The sequence below is a fragment of the Euleptes europaea genome, chromosome 1, assembly GCF_029931775.1.
Source record: "Euleptes europaea isolate rEulEur1 chromosome 1, rEulEur1.hap1, whole genome shotgun sequence".
NCBI lineage: Eukaryota > Metazoa > Chordata > Lepidosauria > Squamata > Sphaerodactylidae > Euleptes > Euleptes europaea.
The window spans coordinates 143,093,876-143,115,413 of NC_079312.1; the positions used below are offsets into that span (position 1 = coordinate 143,093,876).

The window sequence follows — 21,538 nt, forward strand, 5'->3', positions numbered from 1 at the left end:
CATCACCGGGAGCCTCATAAGTACCTGCCCTTCAGGGTTGGGCTGCCCAAGCGTGTCACAGTCCCAGATCACCAGGTAAACTTCCTAATAAAGGAAGGGGATTTTGACCTAATAGGCATTACTGAAGCTTGGTGGGATATCACTCATGATTGGAATATTAAGATTGAGGAGTACAACTTGTTTAAAAGGGATAGACAGATAAGGAAGGAGGGAGGAGTAGCATTATATGTCAAAGATGTGTATACTTGTGAAGAAATACATGAATCTGAGCATGGAAGTTCAGTCGAGAGTCTATGGGTAAAAACAAAAGTAGTAAGAAATAATAGTGATATTATTTCTGCTATCAACCACCAAACCAGGCAGAGGACTTGGAAGAGACACTCCTAGACCAGATTACAAAGTACTCAAAGAGACAAGACATGGTAGTCATGGGAGATTTTAATTACCCGGATACTGCAAGATCCAATAAATTCAACCTCTCCTGGAGGGGGTTGCCTCTCTCTCTCTTTTCGGTTAACCGCTGCCACCACCTGACCATTGTAGGACTTGCCCACTGGGGCAGGGGGCAGGATCCCCCCCCCCTGTGTCCCTTCAAAACCCTGAGGCCTTGCCTCGGTGTCTCCCGCTTACTTCACTTCTGGGCACCACAGGGACGAGATACTACCTGGGGTTTCCACTGGAGAAATAGCTGCTTCCCAAGTGCCAGCCTTTGTCCCTCCTGGGCCCCCCCTTGTTTTACAATAGCGTGTTCCAAGCTGGTGGAGGTCTATGTGGTACAGAGAACTACGGTCAGCATTCAAAGTTAAAATTTATTAGAAGTAAAACATTTCCAAGCATACTTTTAGCACAGCAACAGATTGAGCAAGGGACTCAAAAGAACTGAGAGAAACCCAATTCCTCTGCCCCTCTCTCTATACATGCCTCATCAGATGTTCGAATATGGGACAGGCTCTTAAGCTTAGGATACTGTAAGTCTCTATCTAGTGATATGGCAAACAAGGGTTCGTGGGGGGAGAGAGAGACCTGAGATCAATATTTCAAGAAAACAGTTTATTTGCAGCTGCTGACTCAGAGGCCCTAATGGGCAAAAATCTCTGAGCCCCGATCATACTGAGGAAGGGATATTTATCCAAATTCAAGATATGACAACCCATCAACATTCAGGGTAGGCTGATAGCACTCCAGACATAGAGGCGGCGCAGTACAGTTCAGTTCTATCCAGTTTCTCCTATCAATGTTTATAGTTCACTCTGACTCTCCATGACTCTTAACCCACTTCCTTAGCACACAGACATACAGGGATATTCTGCCCAGCAACAAGCTATTCCCTGGCTGTCCTAATACATTTTACAGAAAGGAAAAGAGATTATTACAAATTGCTAAATCAGTGGATCTTCCATAGTCAGGGGAAGTCTACCTGCTGTCACACTAGTTTCCATTACTTGGAAGTCTTCATCAGCGCCTGGGGCCAGCACATGGTCAAAATGGCTGCCTCCTCCAGGCCTCAGATGAGCTCTGTCTTCCCTGAGTGTCCCTGCCAAAAGAGAACCCTCCCCTTGCTCTCAGCAGTTTTAATCCTTCCCTTTCTCCACACACTGACCAGGTCAACCTGGGTCAAAGAGGTTTTTCCTGGAGCCTTCAGAAACTTTCTTCCTGGAGTACCTTCTAGCATTTTAAAACCTCCAAGTCTCACTTCAGTCCTATGAATGTTTGGATGGATATTATTAAGAAGAAAAATTAATGGACTTTCTAAACCATCTTAATAATATCCATCCAAACATTCAGTTTACCATGGAAAAGGAAATTGAGGGTAAACTCCCATTTCTTGATACCCTTGTCATCCGTAAAACAAACTTTCAGTTAGGTCACAAGGTCTACCGGAAACCAACTCACACAGATCGCTACTTACACAAAAACTCCAACCACCACCCCCGACAGAAAAGAGGAATAATCAAAACATTAATGGACCGTGCAAGACGGATCTGTGAACCACAGTTTCTCAAGGAAGAAACTAATCATTTAAATCACGCACTGCTAGCAAACGGCTATTCCAAGAATGAAATCAGAAGGGCCATTAAACCAAACAAAAATCAGAAAACTCAGGAAAAACAGTCTCCCATAGGAAAGGTATTCTTGCCATTTATTAAAGGAGCCACTGATAGGATGGAGAAACTTTTGAAAAAACATAACCTACAAACAGTGTTTAAACCCACCAAGAAAATACAACAAATGCTACGATCAGCAAAAGACAAAAGAGACCCCCTCACCTCTGCAGGAGTATATCGTATACCTTGCAGCTGTGGAGAAGTTTACATCGGGACCACAAAACGCAGCATACAAACAAGGATAAAAGAACATGAAAGATACTGCAGACTTGGCCAACCTGAGAAATCAGCAGTGGCTGAACATGGACTGACACAAACAGGACACAGGGTCTTATTCCAAGACACTGAAAGACTGGACAATTCTACCAACTATTTTGTCAGATTGCACAGAGAAGCCATTGAAATTCATAAACATCAACACAACTTTAACAGAAAAGAAGAGATTTTAAGAATGAATAAGGCTTGGCTTCCTGCCCTGAAAAACCTCCAGACTAACAAAGGCTACAGTCAACAATAGCCATGCAGATTTCAAACATTATCAGATCATTTCAGGATACAATGCTTCCATATTAACATACCACACTCTCATTAGTACATTATCTTGATACTTACAGGACAATGATTAGCACATTATGTCTGCAGGTCAGTACTCAGCTCAAACCCAACCCCTCTCTGACTCTTCCTACACACTTGACACTGAGAGACACTGTCCTTCAGTGTTACTACTCTGAAGATGCCTGCCACAGCTGCTGGCGAAACGTCAGGAAAGAAAATTCCAAGACCACGGTTACACAGCCCGGATAACCTACAAGAACCAATTTATTAAATGTTTATAAAGCAATTTATTCCAACCAACAAGCTAGGCTCCTCATAAATGGAAATCTGAGAACTTCACTATCAACAAAAAGTACCAGACAAGGTTGCCACTCAGCACTTCTTTTTGATTTAACAATAGAGGTCTTAGCAAACAACATCAGAGATGACCCACTGGTTCATGGTATAAAGTTTTGAGAGGAAGAATTCAAAATCAAGAGCTATCCAGATGATGTTGTATTAATTTGTCAAGATCCAATAAAATTTAGCTTCTTAATTTTATCCATATACTTCTGCATTGAAACATTTTGGTTCAGCATTTGTCTATCTTCCTCCGAAAATCTTTTCAAATTGGCTGATTTTATATAAGAATCTAGGTTAGTTTGTGTTGTATCTTTATTCTGATATAATTCGATATAGTAAGACTTGAAGATTTTTTGGATGTCTACTTTGTTGGATAGCTGATTTTCTTTTAGAACTGCCAATATCCTTTTTTTCTTGCTTCCTTTTTCAATTTGTTTCCTAGAAGTTTACTGGGTTTGTTTGCTTGTTCAAATAATTTATGGTGCACAAACCTCAACTTTTTCTGCATGTCTCCTATTTTAATCCCATTTATTTGTTGTTTTAAACTGTGGATCTTATGCAGATCTTCAATGTCCCTGGATAACTGATGATTTTCTTCAGATTGACTCAGTTGTCTGTAAAGATCATCTAATTTGTGGTTTTTATCTTTCTTTTGTTTAGCTGTTAGTGCAATTAGCCTTCCTCTCATGTAGGCCTTGCTTGCATCCCACACTATTCCGGCTGTAATTTCCGAGGTAGCATTTCAAAAAATGTTTTGACCTCTTCTTGACACTGTTTTAGAATGTCTTGTTGCAGAAGCAGGTTATCATTCATCCTCCATCTCCTTAGACCTGTTCAATTTCCATGCAGTTTAATTTGATGTGGATTATGATCCACATAGGTTGCAGGTAGAATGGAAACATCTTCTATGTTGTTCAACAAGGTATTGGAAATCCAATTTAGATCAATCCTTGAATATGAGTTGTGTCTATTCGAAAAAAGGTATTGTCTCTTTCATTTGGATGCTTAACCATCTGTCAGTCTCCAGTCTTGCAAAAATTGAAAGTTAATTTTTGGTATTTTTCCTCCTTTGATCTTTTTCTATTTATCCTTTTTGATATCCATGACTCTACTCATGTCTCCCATTAGTAGTAAGTCTCCTTGATGGAAGTTAAGTAAATCCTGAAATAAGTTTTTGAAAAACTTTTCTTTGGCATGGCTTGGAGCATATATGTTTGCAAATGTAAATTTCTTGCCATTTGCGCCTTGGGTGACTAAAATTAAATATCTGCCCTTCTTGTCTTTTACAGAGTCCATGACTGTTAATTAATTGCCTTTAATATAAATGGCCACCCCTCTCTTCTTAGTTGGTGATGATGATGATGAGTACACTGTACCTAATTTGTTACGTTGTGGAAATCTTTCATGAGAATCCTTAATATGAGTTTCTTGTAAACATACCACATCTGAGGAAGATTTTATAAGCTTGTGAGATATCTTCTTTCTTTTAGCTGGGGAATTAAGTCCATTAACGTTAATTGAAGTAATCTTTCAGTTCTCCATTTTAATCTATTGCTGTGGCTTCTCCCAATTTGGTCTTCTTCTTCTTCCAGAGTTGGTTCCTCTGAGTCCAATAGTTCAACTAATGTGTCTTCTTCTTGACTTATTATCCTCAAAAGTCTCAGGAGAAACAGATGTTTTAAGGTGTTCACCAGTTCTTTTAGTTGAACCTGCTCGTGGCTTGGGGTTCTAGGATCTACTTTAGCCAAACGGAGAACCGCTTCCTTGACTTCTTGTCTCAGCGGATATTTTTTCAACAAAAAATCTTCCAGCAACACTTCACCTTTCTGATTCTTCTTTGTCGAATTGTTTCCTCTTTTGAATTATATTCAATGTGAGATCTAAAAAAACCAATATTTATTTCCCATTGTAAGATAAACGTTTTTCTCTTCATGCACTTAGGATGTCCTCTCTGGCCCTCTGATGTGTAAATTTTACCAGAATGTCTCTGGGGGTTTTGTTTCTTCTGGAGTACGCAGTTGACCCAGAATATTTTTTGATTTGGAGAAATTCTTCTTTAAATGTATAAGTCTCTTGAAGTAGCTGCTGTAGTTCAGATTCTAGATTCGTCATCCCAAAAGATTCTCCAAGGCCTCTAAATTCTCTCTATTAATAATCTCTTGAAGATCAAAATGTTCTGTTTGCTTGTGTTTCTCTTCATGGAGGGTCAGTGTTCTAGTTTGTTGTTCCAATTTTTCTTTGAATCTCTGTTGTCTGTGCTGCAGTACTTTAATTTCCTTAGTGTTCACAAAATTACACAAGGTTGGAAGAGACCACAAGGGCCATCCAGTCCAACCCCCTGCCATGCAGGATCCCACAATTAAAGTACTCCCGACAGATGGCCATCCAACCTCTGCTTAAAGACCTCCAAAGACGGGAACTCCCCCCACCCAAAGCAGGGCATTCCACCATCAAACCGCCCTCACTGTCAGAAAGTTCTTTCTAATGTTTAGGTGGAATCGCTTTTCTCTCATTTATAAAAATGTTAAATAGCACCGGTCCCAGGACAGACCCCTGTGGCACTCCACTGGTCACTCCTCTCCAGGATGAAGTTGTGCCATTAATGAGCACCCTTTGGGTTCAGTTGGTCAACCAATTACCAATCCACCTGACAGTAGCAGTGTCCAGCCTACATTTTACTAGCTTTGCTTCAAGAAGATCATGGGGGACTTTATCAAAGGCTTTACTGAAATCAAGGTATACTACATCTACAGCATTCCCTTCATCTACCATACTTGTCACTCTATCAAAAAAAGATAAGAGATTAGTTTGGCATGACCTGTTTTTGAGAAACCCATGTTGACTGTCAGTGATCACGGCATTTCTCTCTGAGATTACCGACCATCTGTTTAATTATCTGCTCTAGTATCTGACCTGGTATTGATGTCAAGCTGACTGGGCAATAATTGTTTGGGATTTCTTTCCCCCCCCCCTTTTTAAAGATGGGGTCCACATTTGCCCTCCTCCAGTCTGCTGGGACTTCTCCTCTTTTCCAGGAATTCTCAAAGATTATTGCCAGTGGTTCTGAGATCACTTCGGCCAGTTCTTTTAACACCCTTGGATGCAGTTCATCCGGCCCTGGAGACTTGAATTCATTAAGAGTAGCCAGGTATTCCCGTACCACCCCAGTATCTATACTATGCTGTAATTCCCCTACTGCATGCTCTGCTCCATTATTCCCAGGTTGAGTACTATTTCCCTTTTGGGAGAAGACTGAGACAAAGAAGGTGCTAAGTAATTCCGCTTTTTCTGCCTCCCCTGTTAATAATTCACCGTCTTCACCACGCAGTGACCCCATCGTTACCTTGATCTTCCTTTTGCTATGGACATAACCAAAAAACCCTTTATTGTTATTTTTAACTTCCCTGGCAAGCCAGAGCTCATTCTGCACTTTAGCCTTTCTGACTTTCTCCCTGCATATGCTGGCTACTTGTTTGAATTCCTCTTTGTTGATTTCCCCCTTTTTCCATTTCTTGTACATGCCCTTTTTAAATCCTATCACAACCAAACGTTCTTTAGACATACACCCGGGTTTCTTCAAACCTCTACCATTTTTTCTCCTCGTTGGAACTGATAGAAATTGCACCTTCAATATCTCACTTCTAAGAAATTCCCATCTTTCATGCACTCCCTTCTTTTTCAGTATTCTTATCCTCGGGATCACACCCAGTAGTTCCCTAAATTTATTGAAATCAGCTTTTTAAAAATCTAGAACACATGTCTTGCTACTCCTTGCTTCTCCTTTCTGCTGTATAACAAACTCCAGGAGAATATGGTCACTGCCACCTAAGGATCCTACTCCTTCCACCCCGTAAACCAGGTTATCATTATCGGTTAAGATCAGATCCAAAATAGCTGTTCCCCTTGTTGCTTCTTCCACCTTTTGGACAATGAAGTTGTCTTCAAGGGAAGTGAAGAATTTATTGGACCTTATTGTCCTGGCAGAGTAATTAAAATCTCCCATCGCTACCACATCTCTCTCTTTTGAATGTTTAGACATCTGTTCCAGGAACGCATCATCCAACTCTTCAGTCTGACTTGGGGATCTATAATATATCCCCACAATGACATCACTGTTTTTCTCCCCCTTAATTTTTACCCGATGCTTTCAAACTGGCTTCCAGTATTTAAGTCCTGGACCTCCTCGCAGGTGTAATCATTCCTAACGTATAATGCTACTCCTCCCCCCTTTCGATTTGGTCTATTTCTCCGAAATAGGTTATACCCTTCAAGTATTACATTCCAATCATGAGACTCGCCCCCACCAGGTTTCCATAATGCCTATTATATCATATTTGCTTTGTTCTGTTAAGAGTTCTAGTTCATCTTGCTTATTTCCCATGCTCTGTGCATTAGTGTAAAGACATCTTAGACCACGGGTTCTTTTTCTTGGCAGCTTATTTAAGATTGTTTCCCTCTCACTGATGAGTTTTTGAACTGTCTTTCCTTATGTATGTGCTACCCTCCGCAAATTCTTCATATCTATATCTGCAGTTCTTGTCCTCACTTGAGGCTTTAAATTTACATCTCGCTCCCCCGGAAGGTGTTGTCATCGATTTTTTTTCTCAATTCTCATTAAGGGTTCTTGCAGGCTCTTATGACTCTCTTCCTGTTTTTTGACACTTTCTTAATTGAGTTGTTGCATAAAGTGTTTGAGATTTTCCATTTGTGAGTCTACTTCATCAGACGTATTCTGCTTATTCTTCTTAAATTTTGGCACTGTTACTTAAGAGATTCAAGTTTAACTCCAAAATATCAATTCTATCAAAGATTGCCTTAGAATTAATTATAACACAAACCACACAATCAGTTGGAATCAGTCTTGAATTAACCCATTAATAATGTTGATATTGATATTTGTTAAAACTCATCAACAAAGTCCAGCTCGGTTAGTCTTGTTAACCTTTGGTATGAATTAATTGAATTGATATGGTCCACAGAATTTATTGATTAGTATAAAATTAATTTCATTGTTAGGCAATTCATTAGTATAGAAGTTCATAGAATAGACCTATTCAAGCAAAAAAACGGGGGGGGGGGGCGTTAATGTACCTACAAAGAGTGGATTAATAGCAATATTTAATTTCTACCCAAAGATGGCAGTGTGCCCTCAAAAAAGAGAGCTTGTTAATTCCCAAACAATTCCTTGCTTGCACCAATATCTGACTTAAAAACTCTCCACTATAACTCATGGTCTGCCAGGTCCAATCACAAAAATCTTACCCCGGTGCCCGATCCCGACTCCCGAAAGAAGAAAAGAAAAACTATATGTCCTTTGTGCATGTCTGTAGAGGGCGATCCTTCATAGAACACTCCAGATTAATAGCCACAGCTGCCTTGGCACCAGGACCCGATGCCTGAAAAGTACCTCTCCAGCCAATACTTTGAGTCACAGCCAGGCCCAAACACTCCCACTTGCCGGCAGCTCCTCCATAGCTCCTTAGATATATGGGACCGACACCCAGGAGGCTCGCCGCTCCACAAACACTTCCTCTCCGGAGCTCGAAGCCAGTGCCCGGAATGTATCGCTGTGTCTCTGCTCTCTGCTTCCAACTTTGTGCCAGTTCTTTCACCCATTCTCGGCGCCACGGGAGCAACACCCAAACCTCCCAACTCTCACACCGACACAGTCCCATCGCCTCGGCAAACCTCAAAGTCCGATTGCAAGGGTTGTTCCAGAAGAAAAATCGTGTGCCCTTTGTCCTGGCAGCTGCCCGGCACACAGGAGGTTCGCCTCTCCGCAAACACTTCCTTTCTGGCACTCAATGCCAGTGCCCAGGATGGACCACTCTCTCTCTCTGCTCTCAGCTTCCCACTCTGCGGCCGCTCTGTCGTCTGTTCTCGGTGCCATGGGAGCAATACCCAAGACTCCCAAATCACACACCAACACAATCCCGCCGCCTCGGCAAGCCTCAAAGTCCAATTACCGGGATTGTTTCAAAAGCCATGCCACAATGGATCACTCTTGGCTATAGTAAGTTTGCCTGCTTAGTTTCAATTTTAAAACCGTCCATCTTGGTGTCTACCCCCCCCTTTGCTTATAGATTCTTCCAAAAGTTCCTCCAGCAGTAAAAAAATATGTACATTCAAAGCTCACCCCTGCGCCACAGTAGAGTCCTGATATCAGTGGGGGTTTTTGCTGAGTTGCACAGACAAGATTCCTTAATGAAGAACAATGGGAAGGGAAAGAGGAGGTGGGAAAGATAATGGCGGAAGGCAGCCAGCTCAGGAAGAACCCGACTCGCCGTTGGCGTCAATCAGACCCGCTCTTCCAGCAGGATCGTTACCTAAACGGACCTCAATCTAATGAGGGGAAATTGGGAAACAGGTTACCTCTCTCCAAAGTCTCTAATAATCTTAAAGAGCTTCCTTGCCAACAGGACTGCGAGCAGCTTAACAAAGTCACCGATGCTCGACGGCCATTTTCTGGGAAGTCTGGTACTTGGCTAATCTTGAGCCCTCTGCCAGGAGGATCTTGCCCTCCTGTGCCTTGTCCTGAGATAGGGAGAAGAAAAGGCTTCTTATCCTATCCCACAGGAACATCTGTTATCGGCCCATAAGAGCCGAGAAATTAGAAACTCTGAGGCCTAAGGCCCCAGTAGAGAAAATCTTTCTGGCCATTACATCCAATTTCTTCCCCTCTTTATCGAGAGGAGTGGAATGACCGGTCCCCTGGCCCTTAGAGGTGAGGACCCTGGTGACAATGGAATTAGAGGTGGGATGTTGGTACAGGAATGGTGCCTCATCCATTTTGTATAAATTTTTGATCTTCTTGACCGAAGGGATGTTGGAGGCAGGTTTGGCCCACAGGGTGTCAGCTATCTGACAAATGCCCTTTACCCAGGGAAATCTGACAGGGCTAGTATCGGATGAGAAAAGCACCTCAATAATGGGATCATGGGGTATGAGGTCCGAGGGAATGACATCGAGCCCAAGCACCTTCACCAGAGAGCTTAGCATTTTAGAATAGGCTTTAGTGTCCTCCATGGGGAAAACGGGGGAAGGGTCTCCAACCATGTCATCAGATGAAGGGAGGGAAGCATGCCCGGATTCTGAATACCTCTCTTCCGACTCTGACTGTGAGTCGAGGATCAGGTCCAAACGTGTTGGTGGCATAGCCATAGAGGAGGTAATTGTCTTCTGCCGGTGTGACAGAGAGCAGCCCATGTCACCTTGGCGCAAACCTGAAGCTTGTAGTGACAGTAGCCCCATGGGAGACGGGGCCCCACTGAGGGCGAGATCGATCAGTTTTGCAACCATGATAGTCCATCTCAGTCCATCCATGGTGAGTGCCATAAAGTTCCTTGGGAATGAAGTGGCCATGAGAGACCTACATGGCGTCTTAGTCCAATGAGAACATCTTTGAAGGGTTCCGTGAGGGTGACAAGGCTTGGGGTCAACAGGATCCTCTTGAGCCTGATCACAACATCGAGGCGATGGAGGGGAGTCATGACACTCTCGATCTAGGGCCCGAGGAGAACGATGCCAAGATCTGGATTCATGTTCCGCCGAAGTAGAACGATGAGAGGGAGAATTCATGGTTGGTGTCGACAGGCGAACCTCCACTATGGGAGGGCGCACCTCGACCTCAGCATGCACCAGGTGAATTAGACTCAAGCAAATGACTGAAGTCAATGCTGACACGAGGTCAGCATCACCTTTACTGGCTGGAATCAGCTCTTTCGAGGGCGAAGAGCCCTGACCTCGAGGGTTGATGAACTTCTGGGGGATGATGCCCCTTTTGAGGTCGATGGAGCCAACAACCCACCATTTGCAGGTTTAGAGTTCAATTTTTTGGCATGTTCAGACGAGGAGGGGTGCTTCTTTTTCTTAGAAGACTCCACAGGGGGTTCAGAACCCGCTCTCTTTGAGCTTGAGGAGATACTTTTGGTAGATTGCGGTGGTGGCAAGAAGGTGAGGACTTCGACTTTCTTTCTCCCGAGTCCTGCGCCCCAGGGAACTTCATAGCCCACTCCCATAGGGCAGCCTTAAGCCTCAAATCCTGATCTTTACAGGCATTGGGGGTGAATAGGGTACAAGCATGGCAAGTGGATGGGATATGGCCCTCACCCAAACATATGAGGCAGTTCTCGTGTTCATCAGATTTCGCCATCTTGATCCCGCAGCTCTAACATTTTTTGATGAGAGCCATTCTGGATCCAAGATGACAAACCGATTGAAGGAAAGAAAATATGACGAAGAAGTAGAGAAAAAACTCTCTGAAGACAGACGAAGCTATCCAAACGTCTTCTAGCCGCGGTGGCAGAAAGAGAACTAAGGGAAGGATGCTCCCTGCCCCTCTGTCACATGTCCAAAAGGGCAGGAAGAACCGTTGCTGGAGGTGAGGGGGAGCAATCATTGTTGCTGGGCTAAAAAAGAAGTTTCTAAGCATTCTGCGGCTGGCCTGCACAAGCGCAGTTCCCATGTGGGACTGAAAAGAGGCCCCGACAATGAACAGGATTGTTCTTGAAAGAGCCAGGCCTACCAACATCTGCACCCATATGATTCTGATCATGGTATTCTGTATGACTCAAAAAAGAGTTGCACTTACCTGTAACTGTTGTTCATCAAGGATCTTCTGTGCAGTCTCACATTGGGCAGGCCTGCCTTGGAGAGGTTGTTAGCTAAAAAACCACCAGGGGGTGCTATGCACCAGAGTCAGAGGGGCCGTTCCTGCCTAAACGGTCAAGTGCTCCGGCGCAGCTAGAAGAGCCACTACAGCTAGAAGAGTAAACAAAAAGAGAGCTCACAGGAGGGAAGGAATGTGTGCCTGCACAGAAGACTCTTGAATGAACAACAGTTACAAGTTAAGTGCAACTCTGTTTTCATCTTTAATCTTCTGTGCAGTCCCACATTGGGATTCTACCAAGCTACTCATCAGGTAGTGGAGTGACATTCTTATTGCAGACTCATTTGAACAGCAATTGCAGCACAGCCTTGCCCACTTGTGTTTCCCTTCTGGCTTGCAGGTCGAATGTGTAGTGGTGAATGAACTTATCAGCAGAGGACCACATTGCCACCCTACATATTTCCAACAGTGGAACCCCACTGAAGAAGGTTGCAGAGGAATGAGCTCTAGTTGAATGAGCATGCACATCCAGTGCACAAGGAAGCTTAGCCTGTTTATAACAGCTTAATGGCCTAAACAATGCATCTGGACGTGTTTTGAGGTGATGCCCTCTTATCCTTATTAGAGCCAACATAGCAAACAAAAAGGGATGTATCTTACATTCCTGCGATCTTTGTAAGCAAAATAATAAAGCTCTCCTTAAGTCTAGTGTATGAAGAATTCTTTCATTTTCAGGCGTGGTAGCAGGCCTGCTCATGTGCAGTCCCAATATGAGACTGCACAGAAGACTGAAGATAAAGCTTGGTTCTGGCATTATAAAGGCTATTGGTCTTACAGAATTGGTGGTAATGAATGCAAATATAAGAAAGGAAGAAAAGATACACACCTCAGCTCATCAAGGATAGCCTGGATGTGCAAGCAGATCCAAGGATCACCATCTAGCGTCAAATGTATTATCCCTCACTTAGGTTATGCCTACATTGCTTGTCAGGAATCTTCTGAACTTATTTGGCATTAACCTGCTGAACCAGAAGCTTATACACTCTGCTCAATGAACAAATGCAACAACAGACATAGACTACAATAGCACAATAATTGTTTATAAATATTATACGAAGGAAGATGTTACGATCTGCAAATGATACTGTATTGAAAGTTCCTATGACACGTGGTTTGCCTGCTTATACATATTATTTGACAACTCCTCGTCTTTCTAGAGCCTTTTATTTAGCTAGATTGAATGCTAATCCCTCTATGGTTATGCAGGGCAGAATTTTGAATATACCATGTTCAGATAGGACCTGTCCTTGCTCTTTTGGCTCTATCGATTCACTAGCTCATGCCCTTTTGGAATGCCATTTTGACGAGGAACTTCGATCACATTATATCTCCCCCCTTTTAACATACAAATCTAATGCCTCTGTGTCTGACATAATGCCTTTTCTACTAAGCGATAGGGATCCCAAGGCTACACTGTCAGTGGCAAGATTTGTTTCAGTCCTTATATCCCTCAAACACCAGATATATGCTGCTCAAGATCAATGGATCAAGGAGCTTCTAAGGGATAAAAGGGGGGGAAAGGAAAGCTCCTATGCAAATTCATTTCCACTTTTTCTAAAATTCAAAATAACTACAAAAGTCAAATCATATACTTGTAAGTTGCTGCGAACAGTACTCTTATAAGATATATTCTGTGCTAGAGAGCCCTATATCTTTTACACTTTCATTCTCTCATTTCTGACCAGCTCCCGTTACTTTCAATGAACGGATATGGCAAGAACCTGGGATTTAGAAGGAGGCAAATTATAATTATGAGAAGACAAGAGTCACTGGAAAAGACAGTCATGCTGGGAAAAGTTGAAGGCAGCAGGAAAAGAGGAAGACAAAACAAGAGATGGATTGACTCTATAAAGGAAGCCATGGATCTCAATTTGCAAGGACTGAGCGAGGCTGTTAAGGATAGGACACTTTGGAGGACATTGATTCATAGGGTCGCCATGAGTCGGAAACGACTTGACGGCACTTAACACACACACAAATTATAATTGGATTGATCAAACTAGGTCTGGAACAGCTGAGGTACAGCATCATACCCTATAAATAAGTAGATAAAGGAAGCAAATGATTGAATTTTCACTTATAGAAAGATGTGATGATATGCATTACCCAAGAAGCTGGAAATGACTTTGTATGTGCAAAGGTTAGGAAGAAAAAACCCTTTGTGTATTAAAGGCAACATGGGAAATTGAGGTCAACAGTTTCCAAAATTATTAGTAAAAAGGGGGAATAAACTAAGCAAGCTGGATAAACCTGTGTTGCAAATGTAAATGCCAGGAACGTTTATTAAAAAAACAACAATAGCTGACCTCTTGTTCGTATCTTTGCTTGAGTTCTTCCAACTGCCTGGAGAATTCTTTGGACTGCTTTTCACGAAGAGATTTTGATCTGCTTAGGTCTGCTTCCACCTTTCCCATCTGCATAGTAAAATATAATATTTTATATATTACAACAGTCATCTCAAAGTATTCAGGTATTGGCCAACAAATACACTAAAATTATTTTACAGTAGCAATAATGAACATTCTTAAGTGTAATTCTAAAGTTATTTTACCTGCAAGGTGACAAAAAGTGAAATATCAGAAAAGCCCTGCTGGTGAAATAATTTTAAAAACCATTTATTTCAATAAAAGACTTAGGCAAGTTCTTAACTCTGATGCTGAAATTAATAGGACAAGTGCTGAAATTTGCTTGGATCACATCCCATCTGTATCTGTCCTCCTCTTATGCTTACATGCAACTTTTAAAATTTTGTCTAGAGTTGGTCACTGTACCACTAACACTAATAGCTTAAATTTGTTAAGAACAAAAATGATGGTTTCATTCTAAACACATCAGTACTATTTAAATGGAAAATAATTTTTCTGATGGCAGTTGTCTTATCCATTGTATTTGCTGTCAAGAAAAAAATGTCCCTCAAGCCAAACTGGTTTCCCACATTTTTCCTCTTTCATTGCAGAAAGTGGTTTGATTTACTTGCTATCATGAGAAAAGTTTGAGCTGGATAAAGTTAATTTGTGGCGCAGAAAGGGTATAATAAATGAAAGACCTTGTATTACCACAGTGGGATGGATCAGAAGACTGTAGAGTTAATTTTCAGTCCACTCATTCTATAATACAACCACATAATATAAATAATTCATTTCCAAATTTGATTATTTGTACTACCAGCACAATAGTTATATCTGAGTCATGCATGCTTTCAAAGACGTCTGTATATAAAGCACAAATGCCTCAGTAGACACCATAGACCAATTCAAATGCAAACATCACAGTGTTCTTTTACAAGAGCAAGGGCATGAACAAGGTTGCTATGCTGTTGAACATGTTGAAAATGCCACCCAGAAGATTTGGCACATTTTGACAGTGTGATGAAGTTGCCAAAATGCTCACAATTATTTTGCAGGGTAGCCACACAAAGTGGCTAATAGCAAGTATCCACATAGAGAATCGGAGCATCTATCAGATGTCCCAGGAACTTGAGCTGGCAGCTATCACTGAACCCCAGAGCAGTGCCCTTGTAAGTAAGCAAGTGAAGCTTGCTTTTATGGATGCCCTGGAAGCCTGGCAGGGCATCCCTGGGAAGATCTGCAGGACACTCCACTTCCATCATCTTCTGCAGCTGTGGGAGGAAGTGGGATACCCATGTTGGAAAGACAGGCAACATGAAAGTAATTAAATACATTCTTCAATTAGAATATACAATTATTGTAGCCCAGGAATGTTTGATACAACATTATGTTTGTGCCTCACAGCAACCCTACACTGTAGGTTACTGAGTTCAATAATGCCTGCTATGGGTACCAAGTCAACATTTTTGTTTGTTACTTCCTTGTACATGGGTTCCGTTCTGTGGTTTTTAAAAAAAACATATACACCATTTCAGCAATGGTTTGGGATGGTGCCTCTCAGTGTTGTGGAAAAAATTTTCTCCAATGTTCAAAGTTACCACCACCAACAAGTGGTTTTTATTGGATAATTAAGTTCATGACAGCAGTGATTGGCTGAAGGTTGTGTGACAAACAGGATAGGTTCCGCCTCTCCCTGGGAGTGACCAATGAGAGCTGATGGAATATTGGTGAGTTGACAGTTGGAAAACAGCAATTAAGAACAGAAGTTGGGAGTTGGCAGCTGGAGAGATGAGAGGGAAAATAAAGTGTCTGAGTGAAACCGTGGAGAACAGCTGCTTAGAGCAGGCTGAAAATAGTCCATTTGTAACCAAAGGATCCCAATTGTGAGAATAGGACCACAGTTTAAAAGTTCAATGGAAGCAAAACGTTGTAATTTCTACCTTACTTTCTTCAGTGTTAAAGTAATACCATAAATAAAAGATAACTTTTTTTTAACTCCATGGATTAAGTGTCTCAGGGAAAGAAACAAAAACATACAAGTTAATATCTTGGTGTTTATATGTATTATAAGATATGAATAAATGGTGGCAGCATGTGAGGAGGAGGAGGAGGGGGGAAGAAGAAGAAGAAAAAGAAGAAGAAGAGTTGGTTTTTATATGCCAACTTTCTCTACCACTTAAGGGAGACTCAAACCGGCTTACAATCACCTTCCCTTCCCCTCCCCACAACAGACACCCTGGGAGGTGGGTGGGGCTGAGAGAGTGTGACTTGCTCAAGGTCACCCAGCTGGCTATGTGAGTAGGAGTGGGGAAACAAATCCAGTTCACCAGATTAGCCTCCACCACTCATGTGGAGAAGTGGGGAATCAAACCCGGTTCTCCAGATGTGAAATGGTCATGGCTCTCAATGTATTTTAAAAGAAACTAGAAGGGTACACATATGAGGCCAGAAACAAAGAACACCACCCACGCAGAAAAGGTCTCTGCCTGTATATAAAGGAAAATACTCTCTTTTCAATACTGTAGCATATTGAAAATTAGTACACAACTAAATAAAAATTGTGCCATTTTTTATTACGTTTGTTTGGATATGATAGAACAAAGGAAGTATTTGCTTTCTAAGAATTACTAGTTTTGATGGAATCAGAAGGCCATTCTCAAATGAATGGGAAGCACTTTCTCCTGGGATCATGAAGCTGGGCTACGTTACTGCTGAACACTCAAAAAGGGCATATTATTAGTCTTCCCAGATCAGCATTTAAGAAAAACAGACCACCACTAAATTAATTCAGTCACTTCTACATTTGTAGGTATTACATGGGGTTTCTGGTTATCCAGTGGTATGTCCTTGAGACTATATTTTCTTAACCTAAATATTTGTGAGAGACTTCCTAAATTAGGAAGCTACTTATTGAACTTTGCCAAACATTTGGATGCGGGAAAGGGACATTCTTCTATAATGAGAAGGTTCTTCTTCCTCTCACTCTGCTCATAAAGCATGCAGCATATCTTATTAGGTAATCTACTTGAAACGTGGGGTCAATGCCAGTTTCTCTCAAAATTTCTAGGCAATCTCCATCTACATAGTTTGGGCCCTTGAAAGAACTGCTACAGCTTGTATTCTTATATTCTTTTTCTGTGATGAGTCTCAACTGCCTTCAGCGGTTTTCTAAACAATTTTGCTCTTGCTAAAAAAAAAAAAAACAGGACCATGACTCCAGGAACCATATCCCAGGATCACAGCCATATATTCCTTTAATCAGCAATGTTGCCTGCTACTGACCTAATTTGAACTTCATCTGAATCCAAGGCAAAGTCTGCAATCAGCACTTGTTCACAAGAATGCATTCCTCATTCCATCTGTCAGTGTAATTCTAAGGGGGGGTAGTTAAGAAGTGCCCAGGGATGGTGCAACCACGCCGCCTATAGAGCAGCTTGCAGCAGCGCAATAGGAGTAAGAAATTTTTTCCCCCAAGCCCCATGAAACTGCTCCACAGCATTTCACTAGGCTATGTAATGATTTTTGCAGGTGCAAGTTCGCGCCTTCAAAAGGGGGCTTTCCCAGGGCGAAAGGGCTTAGGAAGCCCTGCCCCCAGGAATACCCCCTTTAGCACAGGTGGGAGGCCTTGCACTGGAGATACACTGCCAGTGAGGCTCTGCCACCACCCCTGCCTTGCGCTGCCCTGCTGCTCCCCACAGCTGCCATAAGTGGCCCTGTGCCGGCTTTAGTGCCAGTTTCGCCGGCAGAATGTCTGTAGGACTGCCTTCCCAACCTCTGCATCTTTTCTTGATTGTAGGTCCAAGGCTTACTGGTGTATGAACATATCCTAACTTGACCACGTAGCAGCCTTGCAGGTATCAGACAGAGGTACTCTCCTATGGAAAGCTACCGATGAACCCTGGGCCCTAGTGGAGTGTGCCCTTACCCCCAATGAGCAGGATTTACCAGATACTTTGTAAGCATTCACAATGGCTGCTCCCACCCAACGGGAAATTGACTGAGATGAAGCTGCCTTTCCTTTCTTTGGACCATGGTGACAAATAAAGAGCTATTTATCCTGCCTAAAGGGTTTCATCCTGTCTAAATGATAGAGGATGACTCTTCTCACATCCAGGGTGTGTAAAGCGTCTCAGCCTCCAATGATGGATTGGGGAAGAACACAGGCAACACCACATCTTGGGCTAGGTGGAACTTAGAGATCACCTTAGGTCTGAAGTCTAAGCTAGGGTATAGCACTACCTTTTCAGTGAATACCTTCAAAAAGGGATTGTCCACCCTTAGGGTGGCCAATTCTTCCACCCTCCTGGTGGAAGTAACTGCCACCAGAAATGCTACTTTGATTGTCAGAAGGGAGAACTGAGTAGAAGCTAGGGGCTCAAATGGAGCCTGCATTAGTTTAGCCAACACAAGAGACAGCAACCGTTGTGGGGTGATCTCAGGGTTTGGAGGAAACATGTTACTAAGACCCTTCATAAAACGTTTCAACAATGGGTGCACGAACACTGTGCAATCATCCACTATGTCATGGTAGGCCGAAATGGCAAAAATTACAAATATATAAATTTTAATAAGGTGCACATTCAAGTTAAAAACATAGGCCTCTAGCATAGGCAAAACTTTCACATTCAATGTATACAAGCATGAACACCTGCGTTCAATCTTATATTGACCAAAGTAGGATCCAAAAAAGGACCAGACGCGTTTAGGCCTAAGAAGGCCTTCCTCAGAGGTCAATAATATAGTTATAGTTTACCACACATCCTGATAATATAATTATATCATAAAGAACAGTAAAAATGTATAAAATCCCTTCTATTATAGTGAAGCTCCCTGTATGTTTATTTATTTCTCACCTTCTGTTGCATGTCGGGCTCTTAGGATGTGTATACATCAAGCAGTATAATAGGTCAAGTGAACCTTGACAGAGGTGACTGCTAAACTCTGTTTCTCCGCTGCACGGAGGCCGGGCGGGGCGCGCGGAGAGCGAGGCCGGATCCCGCCGCCAGGATGATCCACCCGGCCCTCCCACCTTCCTTCCCTTCCGCTCGCCCGGCCTCCGTGCAGTGGGGATCACCGAGGGGAAAGTGGGAGAGGGGATAAAGGAAGGCCAGGGGTGGGGGGAGTAGGCCTGAGGGGGAGACGCTGCCTTCGCTCAGCCTTCGCTCAGTTTGGGCGGGGGCGCTTCAGGGCCGGGAAGCGCGGGGGGGGGGAGGTTTAAACCCCCACCGCCCCCCTTCCCGGGAGTCCTCACAGGAAGGAGGCCTGGGCTGGGGGTCGAAGATGGTGGTGCTGGGGCGGCTTCTGCTGCTGGGCTCCTGGGCGGATGGCGCTGGAGGTAAGCAGACCTGCGGCCTGGCTTCCTTTGCCGCCCAGGAAGGAAGGAGGGTCTCCTCAGAAGGGGCTCCCCCCCGCCCCAGCTTCTTCTCCCCCCGCCCCGGCTTCCCCTCTCCCCGCCCCAGCTTCTTCTCCCCCGCCCCTGCTTCCCCTCCCCCCACCCCGGCTTCCCCTCCCCCCGCAAGCGAAGGCAGCATCTCACCCTCAGGCCTACCCCCCCACACCCCCGGCCTTCCTTTATCCCCTCTCCCACTTTCCCCTCGGCGATCCCCACTGCACGGATACCGGGCGAGCGGAAGGAAAGGAAGGCGGGAGGGCCGGGTGGATCGTCCTGGCGGCGGGATCCGGCCTCGCTCTCCGCGCGCCCCGCCCGGCCTCCGTGCAGCGAGTGGGGGGGGGCGGAGGCCTGGCAGCGCCGGGCTCGCCTGGGCCAGGGGCGGGTGGGAGCGGAGGCGACCCGCGGGGACTGAACCGGGGGCCTCCTGCTATGCCCAAGCAGAGGCTCTGCCACTGAGCCACGGGCCCCTCCTTGTGAAGCTGCCTTATGCTGAACCAGACCCCCACCTCGGTCCATCCAAGTCAGTATTGGTCTACTCAGACCGGCAGCGGCTCTCCAGGGTGTCAAGCAGGGATCTTTCCCATCCCCTACTTGCCTAGTCCCTTTAACTGGAGATGCCGCTGGAGATTGAACCTGGGACCTCCTGCATGCCCAGCAGAGGCTCCACCACTGAGCTCACAGCCCCCTCCCCATGGCTCTCCAGGGTCACAGGCAAGGGTCTTTCCCATCCCCTACTTGCCTAGTCCCTTTAACTGGAGATGCCGCTGGGGATTGAACCTGGGACCTCCTACATGCCCAGCAGAGGCTCCAACACTGAGCTCACAGACCCCTCCCCATGGCTCTTCAGGGTCTCAGGCAGAGATCTTACCCATTGCCTACCTGCCTGGTCCCTTTAACTGGAGCTGCCGCTGGGGATTGAACCTGGGACCTCCTGCATGCCACAGAGGCTCCACCACTGAGCTCACAGCCCCCTCCCCATGGCTCTCCAGGGTCTCAGGCAAGGGTCTTTCCCATCACCTACTTGCCTAGTCCCATTAACTGGAGATGCCACTGGGGATTGAACCTGGGACCTCCTGCATGCTGAGCAGAGGCTCCGCAACTGAGCTCACAGCCCCCTCCAAAATACACATGAACACATGAAGCTGCTTTCTAATGAATCAGACCCCCCCCCCTCGGTCCATCCAATTCATTATTGTCTACTCAGACCGGCAGCAGCTCTCCAGGGTCTTGGCAAGGGTCTTTCACATCACCTACCTGCCCAGGCTCTTTAACTGGAGATGCCGGAGATTGGACCTGGGGCCTTTCAAGACCCCCTCGCCCCCGCCCGGCTTCCAAGGAGTCCCTAGAAGCCGAGCGGGTCCCCGCCCAACAGCTGAGCCTCGGACCGGGAAGTGGGGGGGGAGGTAAAACTGTTCTGCGCTGCCTAGGCAGGCAGCGCAGAGCAGTTTAAAGACCCCCGCCCGCTTTTAGGGACTCCCTGGAAACCGGACGGGGGTCTTTATTCGGCAGAATATTTTTTCTTGTTTTCCTTCCTCTAAAAACTAGGTGCGTCTTACGGTCAGGTGCGTCTTATGGAGCGAAAAATACGGTAGATTAAAATTCACACACAGTTCCACCAAATGATGACCAGCCTGATTTATAACGGAGTCTTTTGACAACCTAGGGGCTAAAAATGGGAATGGTATAAAATCTTCAGCATCCCATTTCATAAAATTAATTAACTGCATGTTATTATGGCCCAGCCTGGCGTTAAAATCCCCAGCAAGTAAAAGGGCAGCTTCAGGTCATGAATCTAAAAGTTTGTTCAGATAGGCAATTATTGTGTTCCAAACTGATGAGGATGCAGTACTGTCAATAAAAGGGGGAATATAAATATTAACTAATATAATTGACAGTTCCTTGGTGGGTAAGAGAAATGCCTGAGCGAAAGGGGGACAAGGATCTAGTTGTTGAAGGCTTTCACGGTCAGAACCTGCAAGAACCAAGGATCTAGTTGCCTAACTTTAAATTTACAGGAGTTGTTAACCAAACAACACAGGCCCGCTTTGGGGCGGCCCTTGATATTAGTTTTATGAGCTGGGAGGGCATATGAAGTAAAGCCATAATAAGAAATATTAGTAAGAGACCA

General features: G+C 44.3%; 1 protein-coding gene across 6 annotated transcripts in view; it reads right to left on the reverse strand.

Annotated features, from left to right (window-relative positions):
• The window catches only part of CEP112 (centrosomal protein 112), a 379,853-nt gene that overhangs the window by 207,960 nt on the left and 150,355 nt on the right, over positions 1-21,538 (reverse strand). For all 6 annotated transcript variants that reach the window (XM_056854861.1, XM_056854869.1, XM_056854853.1 and 3 more), the window contains one exon: positions 13,977-14,084. In XM_056854861.1, coding sequence (XP_056710839.1) covers positions 13,977-14,084 — 108 coding nt within the window. The remainder of the gene's footprint in view (positions 1-13,976; positions 14,085-21,538) is intronic.